Here is a 10,826-nt window from a genome sequence, read left to right as displayed (position 1 = left end):
AAAAAAAAAAAAAAAAAAAAAAAACCGAAATTAAAACAGAAACAAAAATAGCGCTCTACTATGCCACACATGTGCCGTTTGAACACACAGAGAAGGCTGCAGTGGGGGGTTTGAGCCAGACAGGCACAGCAACCACAGCTACAGGGGCCTGAGGAGGCCACACCGGGGTCTCCCCAAAGCCATTATAGAGCTGGGGAAAGACCAAAGCTTCTCCCAGTGGGAACCAGAGTGGTCCCTGCTGGTTGCAGCCAGTGCTTGTTCTCAGGGCCAGGCCTAGCTCGTCATTCCATACTCAGGGTTTTCCAAAGTGGGAAAATGCACCTTCTGGAGCAAACCATCAACTCCTATCCACAAATCAAGCCCCGGTCCAGGGGAAGGGACGCAGGGATGGAAAGCTGGGATGGGGGCGCTGGCCTCCTTCCGGGGTGAGACCTGGGAGAGGGCCAGGGTGGCTCACAGAGATACTGTTTGGGGGAAATGAGTATGTTAGACTTAGATGGCCTCTGCTGTGTCTGGTTGTTAAAAATCTCCTTTTGCATTTGATTCTTTCTTTCTCCTTTTTAACTCCTTCTCCTTACCTGCCCCATTCTTTCCATGATTCTTGATCCACAGGGTGACAAGAATCAGCTAATTTAGCGGGGCCGTCAGGACTGATCCCCTGTCTCTGAGGCAGCAGCTGCTCCATGATCGGGAGGTATTAATTAATTAATTAATTAACTCAATCCCTTGGCTTTCAGGCTGGGCCATGTTTACATCAGACATTGATAACAGCAAATGACTGGATACATTTCCAACAGATGGAGACATTTTTCTAAAGTTTTCTAGGCCAGGCATGGTGGCTCATGCCTATAATCCCAGCACTTCGGGAGGCCAAGGTAGGAGGATCACTTGAAGCCAGGAGTTTGAGACCAACCTGGGCAACATGGTGAAACCCCATCTCTCCAAAAAAAAAAAAAAAAAATTAAAGTTTTCCAGTGGGCAATGCTATGGCTTTCACTGAGAATCAGTTTCACTCTCGGGGTTAGGGAATAGCTCTGCGTTTCCACCTTAAGACTTCTAAGACAAAATTCAATTTCAGTTTCTTGGATTGATTTGGGGCTTTGATATATTTGACTGGTTGCCTCCTTCTCTATTACCCAGACTGCTGCTACCACGGATGCAACCTTCATTTGGCACACGCCAGGCTCTTGAGGCCACGCATCCATCTTGGAGGGGCCCCGTGGGTACTCTGAAAGTCTCCTGAAGCCTCGCACTCTTTCTAAGGTGAGATGGTGGAGGATGAGCAAGAAAGGAGCAATCCGAGTGGTAAAATAATGTTTTATTCCATGGATGAACAGACGCTACCATGCCACATCCCCACGTCCCTCCGACCAGGTGTTATGGCCAGAGCTGGCTTCCCCTTCCAGACCGAGCTGGCTTTGTAGTCGTTCAGGCCCATTGAAATAGCAAACGCACAGTCACGTAGCACTCGGATCGGTCCTTTTGTCAGCACATTGGTCCTTTCACAAATGGTGGTGACTCACCTTTAAAACACCCGGTGACAGAGACCCTCCAATCACCCTAACTATAACGGACGTTCAGAGCTCGTGTGGATAAACCCAAGACCCCAAACGCCAAAATGCAACAGGGATGCATCTCCTCTGCTGACAGGATGCCAAGGACACCCCCGCAGGGCTGGGAGCTGGAGAAGTCAGTCCTGACATTCAGCTTGTCCACAAGCTCAAAAGGAAATGACAGTAATGGATATATTTCAAACTAGCACTTCTAGAGTCCAGATCAGCCAGAGTGTCAGCATGCAGGCTCAACACGGGGTTAGCACTGGCGGGAGGAGGTTGGGTTGACTGCACAGAGGCCTGACACACACTGCTTCCTTTATATACAACAGAATGAAATATACACTGGGAACACCGGCCGCACATTTGGTGGGAGTGTATCTTACAAGGCTAACATAGCACTTCATCAACCTCCTGCTCGTGGCAGGAAGGTCACGGAGCCTCCCCCGACGATGGGAGAGGGAAGCGCGCAGGCCCACAGAACCCTCAGGACTCCCGTGGCCCGAGCACACACAGCAGACCTGGGGGTGGAGTTGACCCTTCGTCTTTTTTCTGTTTTGTTTTGTTTTTTTAACCAAATGTCATGGGAAAAAGCTTGATACCGTACCAAGGAGGACAAGGATGGTTGTAAGGACGGATGTAAATAGACAGTGCACATCTACAGCCAAGCCCTAGCACAGCTCAGTGGGAGACAGGTTTTATTTACGTATTTCTTTTAATGGGTACTATTGGCTGTCCTCCCCCTCAGTGTTTAGGAGCGTCTCCAAGACCTCTGAAGACAGCCTTGAGGAGGGAGCAGTTACTTCTGATCTGCTTCTTCATCCAAACAAGCGCAAAGTCTACACGTGGACTGGAGAAAGGAGAGCGAAACAAAGCCAAACCCAAAACAGCAAAACCACCCCGTGACGGAGACACTGGAGCCTCAGGTTAAAACCATAGAAAAATACGAGTTAATTCTATCAGGCTAACCATTAGCGTAGCTACAGTAAGACTTTGTACAGAAAAGGGTTTTCTTGTAGCCCCTCACCATGTTGGATGTCCTAATGACAGGACGTAGCAAGCCCATCTGTGAACGCGCACTGCTAAACGATTGTGCTGTAACTGCTGTGTCCGTGGCACTGTGACATGAGACAGGGTGTGATGCTGCGAACGGGAACACAGAGGCTCGTGGGCGGGTCTCATGCTTCCGCCGGGTGGCTGGAATCTAGGGGCCGGTGTTCTGTGGGCTCGCGCGGGCTTTGGCGCCACCATCCTTTGCTCGGTTCCTTGGGGGAGGGGCCACGGCGTGCCGGTCTCTCGGGCGCCAGCAGGAGGCGCTGCTGCGGGGACAGAGTTGTCCCTGGTGCGATGGAGGCCGCGAGCGCGGACCCCGGGGAAGGAGCTTGTTTCCCAAGCAAAACTGCATCCGAGACACACATGCTGTGGCACACCCCGCCCCGCCCCGCCCCGCCCCTCCCAGGGAAGAGGGAGGGCGGGGAAATCCCTCAGTTGCATCTGGTTGTAGAAAGAGCCACGTTTGTGCTTAGAGCGACCTAAGAGGTTAGTCGTCCTCCTCGTCCTCTTTCGCTGTGACTGTGGGCAGTTTGTCCTGGATCCTGAAGCATTCCACGAAGAAGTTGATGATGGACCGGTACAGATGCTGTTTGAGGCTGGCGCTGTGAAAGTAATGGCTTTCGTCGGGGTAAATCTGCAAGGAAGGCACGGAGAAATTACTGTCCCCGGAACATCCTCCCCGTGGGACGGGAACGCACGGGAGGTATGGAGCCCAGGGAAACCTGGGCCCCGTCCAGGGCTGGATTTTAGTGGATGAAGTGAGTTTCCTAACCATGTCACTCCTGATGGAAGTGCCCCTTCCTCCTGGGACTTTTGCCTGGCTGTCCCAGTCAGAGGGGGTCCTCTCCTAGCGTGGAAATGCAGCACCCATTCATGAAGCCAACCAGCCTTCAAACACCGCCACTCCCCCGGGTGCCTATCCCTTGCCAGGCACAGCAAATGCTCCGTGGAAACTGGATGAAAAATTTGGGAAGTTCTTCATTCAACACTCTAGACTCTGGATCTTTTTGCTTGAATTCGCAACATGGATACAAGCTTGGGGACTACAGAGCTGCAGCCCAAGTTTTCAGGGTGTCAGGCTCTGAAAAGAAATGGAAAGAATTCCATGCCTCTAATCCCAGTGCTTTGGGAGGCCGAGGCAGGAGGATCACTTGAGGTCAGGAGTTCAAAACCAACCTGGCCAACATGGTGAAACCCCGTCTCTACTAAAAATATAAAAATTAGCTAGGCGTGGTGGGGCACACCTGTAGTCTCAGCTACTCAGGAGGCTGAGGCAGGAGAATCACTTGAACTCAGGAGGCGGAGGTTGCCCTGAGCCGAGATCGCGCCATTATGCTCCTGTGCTCTCTGTTACACTCTGCCGCGGAGGGGCTGCGTGCTGCCCTGGGTGCCCACAGGCTGGCCCCACGGATTTTGCATCCTGGCCGCTCACTTCCTTTGTGACTGTGGACGGGTAACTTGCCTGAGCCTGGGATTCCAGGTATGTCGGGTGGGGAGGATAATCGCAGTAGACTCCACCTCATAACACTTTGTGAGAATTAAACAATCTTACAGCCACGATGTGCTTAGAGCGAGGCCTGGAATGTAGGCTTGTTTAGTCCCAGATGCCAACAGGATGGTGGCTAATATTTCTACTGCCAGTGCAGTGATACCAACATCTCCTAGGAGCACCGTGAAACATCTGTACACATGCGGGAGTTCAAAGCCTGCATCTTATTTTTTTTCTTTTATTTTTCAGACAGGGTCTCACTCTGTCGCCCAGGCCGGCATGCCATGGTGTGACCGTAGCTCACTGCAGCCTCAACCTCCTGGGTTCAAGTGATTCTCCCACTTCAGCCTCCTGTGTAGCTGGGACCACAGGTACACACCGCTAGGTCCAGCTATTTTCTAAAAACTTTTTGTAGAGATGGGGTCTTGCTGTGTCGCCCAGGCTGGTCTCAAACTCCTGAGCTCAAGCAATCCCCGTACCTCAGCCTCCCAAAGTGCTGGGGTTACAGGTGTGAGCCACTGCATCCAACCCAAAACCCACATTTTTCTGTGACACTAGACTACCTCTTTCTGCCTTCCTTGTATTTTTTTGGAGGGTAAAATTCACCTTTATTTTGAAGTATTTATTAATGCTGTCATTAGGCTATGATATATCATTAAAACATCAAGTAGTACAAGAGGTATGGGGCAGGAAGCTTTCTCCTCCTGCCTCAGGCCCCCATCTCCTGTGCTCTTACCTGGGGCTGGGCCTGGCTCCAGATGCATGGGGTGCCTGTGAAGGCCTTTGCCGTGACCACACGCCTGTCCCCGGGTGGGTCCCGCTCCCTGATACCCGTGGAGCCTGCAGAGATGCAGGCTGCTGTGTACCTGGGGGGTTCAGCTCACCCCATATCTTGGGGAGTTGCCCACACGAGCACATACAGATGGAACTTTGGAGCTTCCATGGTCAGTGTGCTTAACACTGCCATGCAACTGCCACACTCACTATGAAAAAGTCTGAAATCTGAACGTCTTTCACAAGGAAACTCGAGGGTGCTGTAACCGTGTCCTTCTGCCCCTCTTCATCCACAATGGGGTCCAACTCCCTTCTGGTTGGAGCTCTCCCTGCCTAATCAAGCCCACATATGGTCCCTCCCTCCCACAGGCAGGGATGCTGGAGGCCAAGGCAGTGGTCAGCCCAGGGCAAGAGCTCCCTGAGGGAGGCAGGGTGCCTGTCATTTGTCTCCAAGGAGCTCTCCCATTCATCTCAGACCTGAAGAGACCATTGGGTCATATCTGCTTCACCAAAGGAGCAGAGGGCAGGAAGGAAATGGCAGAAGTTTCCAGAGACAGCCCTGTGCATCACTGGGAAGAGCCCAGGTTTGGGGCGACTGGGTCAGCACTTGATGCTGTTGTGGATGGGCCATGGGTTGGTTCTGGGAAAGTGGGCTCAGTTCTGGGAAGGGCACCCCTCTTTCACTACTTCCCAGCTACAGATGGCCCCAGGACATCCTGCCAGTGTGTAGTAATGTGTGGTGTTGGTCAGAGGGAAGCAGTGGGGCAAGGCTCAGGGCCCGCCAGCACCTCTCTCACCAACCCAGGACAACAGTCCCACTCCCCACACCGGGATAGCCCCAGCCACACTGCTGGGCGGGGTGGGTGCTGGCTTGGTCCTTCTCACTGCCCAGAGGAGGGGAGCGGGGCTGGGGTGGGAGTACGGGGTGCTGGTTGTCCTAAAGGGATTTAAACCTGGCTGAAGTACAGAGCGGAGCTATCATTAATTACAAGAAAACGCTGAGCTTGTGCTGATTTTCCAACCTGCTGGGACCCTGCTTATCACCGACCGCCACAGCACAGGTGTGTCTGCTGCAGTGGAATGCCCTGAACACCCGTCAGGTCTTTCTCTATGAAAGGAATGTCTTGCTCCAGGTTCAAAACAGAGTAACATGGGTACTGTACCTGTAAGCTGTAATTAGCCTTTCCCCTAATTAGTTGTGTAATGAGTTCTGCTGTGTGCTGGAAATGAATTTTTTCTGTTCAAAAAAAAAGAAAGAGAGGAAGACGTTTGTTAAAACCCATGGTGCCATCAAGGGGGAGGTTCTTACCAGATACACAGTGAATTAACATTTTCAGTCCTTACCATCAGCAGTGGGATGAATGATCAGGAACTGCTGTTCTTCCAGCGCGGAGACTCGATGGGCTACCTTGGTCATCTGCACATGCGGGGGCAAGGGAAGAGTTAGGGGCTGCTCTGTGGGAAGCCAGGCGTTCTGCCTGGAAACCTGACTGAGAAGGTAGGTGAAGTGTATTGAAAACACTAAGTTCCTGGAGAACCCGGGATGCCTTATATATGCAAAGAAATGCAGGGCAGATCTCAGAAGCCCAGTGATATGGTTTGACTGTGTGTCCCCACCCAAATCTCATCTTGTAGCTCCCATAATTCCCACGAGTTGTGGGAGGGACGAAGTGGGAGATGAATGAATCATGGGGCCGGGGCTTTCCTGTGCTGTTCTCATGATAGTGAATAAATCTCACGAGAGCTGATGACTTTGTAAGGCAGAGTTGCCCTGCACATGCTTTCTCTTTGCCTGCTGCCATCCATGTAAGATGAGACCTGCTCCTCCTTGCCTTCAGCCATGATTGTGAGGCTTCCCCAGCCACGTGGAACTGTAAGTTCTCCACTAAACCTATTTCCTCTGTAAACTGCCCAGTCTCGGGTATGTGTTTATCAGCAGCATGAAAATGGACTAATACACCCAGCTTTCTCCCACATTAACTCCCTTTTTGGAAGAGGAGGGGGTGGAAGAGAAGAAGGGAAAAAGGAAGAGTTTCCTCCAACTCCAGGTAGCCTCAGAGGGCCATCATTTCACCTGGAGCCACAGGGAGCTGACTCCCTGGATGGACTCAGTTCCTTTGTCCAAGTTTCCACTCTGAAAACGCAGTGCTGCCTCGGCTGGGAGCTCTGGCCTCCCTCCCTGCGCACAGCTGGAGAAACGCGGTGTCTGACAGCTGCACCAAATCAACAGGTCTGACTCAGGAGGTCGCATCAGAGAGGCTCTCTGCTCCTCAGTCAAGAGCTCACTTTCGGGCCAGGTGCGGTGGCTCACACCTGTAGTCCCAGCACTTTGGGAGGCCGAGGTGGGTGGATCACCTGAGGTCAGGAGATCGAGACCAGCCTGACCAACACAGTGAAACCCCGTCTCTACTAAAAATACAAAAATTAGCTGGGCGTGGCAGCATGCACCTATAATGCAAGCTACTCGGGAGGCTGAGACAGGAGAATTGCTTGAATCTGGGAGGCAGAGGTTGCAGTGAGCCGAGATCGTGCCACTACACTCCAGCCTGGGCGACGGAGCAAAACTCCATCTCAAAAAGAAAAGAAAAGAAAAAAAGCTCACTCTCCCCGAGCGGCACAGCTCTGGCTGTGGCGAGAGCCAGGAGTCCTGTGCATGGCAGGTATCTGTGGACACTGTAACTGACTCCCCCATCAAATATCCTCTTACATTGTTCCTCATCCCTCAAGTCCTATAATGGGAAATCAGGCGGAACCCAGAGAGGCCATGTTAACCTCAAGCCACGGTCTGGTGGAAGGATCCTTCGGAGGTTTCTGAGTGGACTTTGGTGCTGGTGGGGCTGGGGAAGGCACAGTGGGCCATAGAGCCAGGGCGGGGTTGGAGTCTGGCAGAGGCTGACTGGTCTCATCACATTCTTTAGTTGTGCCCAAACATACCTCGTACGCTCTGTTGTCAAGTCCGTGGAGGCCCAAGTACCTCTCGGAAAATGCAGAGGCTGCACGGAAGCAAAGGGAGGGAGGTTACCTCTGGTTTCCAGGCCCTGTGAGTGCAGCCCCCAAGCTCTAGGGAGGGCCCTGGGCCAGGTGTGGGGAGGGGGTTCAGGCTCATTCCCACTTGTCACTTGCATGGCAGATTGTTGGTTTTTTGAAAACACCACCTAAATCATTTGGGTCTTTACAAGGGGCCTCAGACAGTACAACGGGAACCTTAACATGTGTAAGTGCCAGTGTTGCAATTTTCATCAGTACCACAGAACCTGAATTAAGCAAAACCCAGTTAATCTGATTCCTAAATAAATAGGATAATCTCCTCCTTCAACACTTAGGAAGGGCATGGGTGGTGAGAGCACGTTTCCATCAAGATTTACTTATTTTTTAAAAAGTCCAGGCACATCCCTGCTCTTGGTTCTGCATGAGGCCCTGCGGTCACAGCTGGGCGACAGGAGGGGTGTGAGGGGCTTCTCCCAGGGCCGAGGGCAGAAAGGGCTCCAGCAGTGTCCCCGGCCTGCAGGGTAAGCCTGAGGGCACCCGGGAGACAATGAAGAGGACTGGACTGGCTGGTTTTGGGCACAGTGACCCATCAAGACACGATGGCAGCTTCTATGTGCATTTGAATCAGACAAATCTGAAACAGCATGGTGAAAGAATTAAGAAAGTCTCACTCAGCTTGAAGGTGCCACCCGCATTCCCGAGGAAAACGTCCTCTTACATGATTCACATTTTGGACCAGGAGAGTTCGTGTGTAATTATGAGTTGAAATTTGCACTGGAGCGAGCCTGTTGTGAAGGTGCCGGGAGACTTGGCTGCACCAGCCAGGAGGCTGCTGGGCCCACCGTGGTCCCTGCCTTGCTGGGCGGTGTCTACAGGACTCAGCCAGCATAGCAGGGCTGGGGCTAGGTGTGGCAATGGGGGCTGGACTCGTTCCTCTAACCCGCAGGGAACGTCAGGCTCCGGCAGGGCTGCGGTGGACCAGCAGCAGGAAGCCCCCTCCATTTCCACCTCACTTGCCAGCGCTGCTTAGGGTGGGGACAGCTGGAGTGAACAGCCTGGCTGCCACGGAGCCCTGACCTGAATGCAAGTTCTCGGAGTCACAGAAAAGACCTCTCTGTATATTCTAAGAAATGGGTTCAGGTCACAGAGCCACTCCCATTCAGAGAAAAAGGGTTAGGTGATCATAAGGAGGAGAATGCAGGGGCCTGGAGCCCCCAAACACAGCAAAGCTCTTCTGTGCCTGGCCAGAGGTCTGGTTCCCACACCTGGGTGGGCTCATCTCCATCTGGTCCCCACAGCAGGTCACCCGGACCCCGTCTCTGCCTTGTGCCCATGGAAAGCCACACTCTCTGAGGACAGGTGCTGGCCAGGTGCCGTTTGCATGGCCATGGAGATAGGAAGGCAGAGCTGAGCCATGTGGACCTCTGCTGAATCGCTCTCCAGTGGCAATTCCCTCTCAACCATCCCTTCTTCATCCAGTAACACCTGCCTACCAAATACCCATGCCCAGGCATAGAACTCAGGGCAGGGCCCTATCCGGATTCTGGGAGCAGAGAAGGAGGGCGGCCCGGCAGAGCCTGCGGCACCTGCTCCCCTCCTGCGCACCCCGGCTTCCTCGCCCCACTGCTGCCGGCGGAGCACTAGCTGTTTCCAACTCGTGGTCTTCTTCATTGCGATGTGATTTGTAGGCATCTGGGGGTTGACCACTTTCATTCAAAACATATCACCTGAGACCCTTCCCTCTCCTTGCCCGGGTTCTTCCGTCAGCCCAAGGTGGCGACTGTGGACTGGAGGCGCCTATGGTTAGAGGGACGGTGGTGCTGAAGGGAAGGCTGTGGGGCCACGCAGGGAGGGGGTGGGGCGGGGCGGGGGTGGGGTCCGGCGCTTGGTTCTGCGGGGCTATTTACCATAGAGTTTGAAGTCTGTTATTGGAGAGAGAGCAGAGCCGCAGGTGAACGTCTGGCCTTCATTGTCTCCCTTCGCTGGGAGGATGTAGGTGCTCAGGTAGCCACCGTAATCCTGGAGAGAACGCAGAAAGAAGACAGTTTGGAGTCCTGGCGGTAACTCAGCACGAAGCAGCCTCGGGCAGGGAGGCAGCTCCAGAGCAGCCAGTTCCATGCAGGTTCTCTCGTTTTACAAAATGTGTCACTTGGAAAGTTGTTTACGCGGCAGTAACAAGAGATGAAAAGCAAACTCCCTTTCAACTCAGCATTATGTGATGTGCGCCTTCTCGGCTTCTGGGCCTTGGTGTCAAGGGACGTGAGGATGAAATGCGACGGCGAATTGGAAAGGCAAGTGCGGACTGCACAGGTGTAAGGTGCTGTCCTTCCTGCTCAGCGTCTCTCTAAGGCATTTCTTGCTGCCTCCCTTATCTATGGGCGAGGCCAAGCCATTGCACACGATTCTGAGGGAGGGGCCAACAAGTGGCTTAGGGCGCAAGTCCTGGTCTGCACATACTCAGCACAGGGCCGACATGAGACGGACGCTCCCAGGTATTCTGTATACAGGTAAGTCCTAGACTCCTGCCCTGCCCTGCCCTTGGTGGGGATGAGGAAGCCATACTGCAATGCAGGCCTCCCCAGAGAAAAGTGCTACGTCTTCGCCTGCTCGATGCCTTCAAGGCTGGATGCTCAGACGAGCTGCAGCCCCCAAAGGGAAGACCGCGAGGGAACCATGGTACAGCAAGGAACTGTGTCAGGTATGTGTGAGAGACAGAGCGTGTGGCAGCATGTGTGTGAATGTGTGAGTATATGGGTGTGTGTGTGATGTGTGTGTATAAACGTGTGAACATGTGCATGGGTGTATGTATATAAGCACATGTGTAAGCATGTGTGTAATATTGTGTGTGCATGTACATGTGAGAGCATGTATGTGAGCATGTGTAGGAGTATGTGTAAACTTGTGCAAGCCTATGTGTGATCACGTGTGCCTGTGTGAGCATATGTGTGCGTATGTGAGCATGTGTATGT

General features: G+C 53.0%; 1 protein-coding gene across 2 annotated transcripts in view; it reads right to left on the bottom strand.

Annotated features, from left to right (window-relative positions):
• Positions 1 to 1,303: 1,303 nt before the first annotated feature.
• Positions 1,304 to 10,826, bottom strand: part of DPP6 (dipeptidyl-peptidase 6) — a 629,240-nt gene continuing 619,717 nt past the window's right edge. For both annotated transcript variants that reach the window (XM_011973070.1, XM_011973071.1), the window contains 5 exons: positions 9,765 to 9,876; positions 7,804 to 7,862; positions 6,214 to 6,286; positions 6,033 to 6,106; positions 1,304 to 3,240 (listed from right to left, as the gene is read on the bottom strand). In XM_011973070.1, the coding sequence (XP_011828460.1) occupies positions 3,094 to 3,240; positions 6,033 to 6,106; positions 6,214 to 6,286; positions 7,804 to 7,862; positions 9,765 to 9,876 (465 nt within the window). In that variant the 3' untranslated portion in view covers positions 1,304 to 3,093. The remainder of the gene's footprint in view (positions 3,241 to 6,032; positions 6,107 to 6,213; positions 6,287 to 7,803; positions 7,863 to 9,764; positions 9,877 to 10,826) is intronic.

This window comes from Mandrillus leucophaeus, unplaced genomic scaffold, assembly GCF_000951045.1.
Source record: "Mandrillus leucophaeus isolate KB7577 unplaced genomic scaffold, Mleu.le_1.0 Scaffold134, whole genome shotgun sequence".
Taxonomy (NCBI): Eukaryota; Metazoa; Chordata; class Mammalia; order Primates; family Cercopithecidae; genus Mandrillus; species Mandrillus leucophaeus.
Note: the sequence above shows the minus strand (reverse complement) of the source record. Positions and strands in the feature narration are given on the sequence as shown.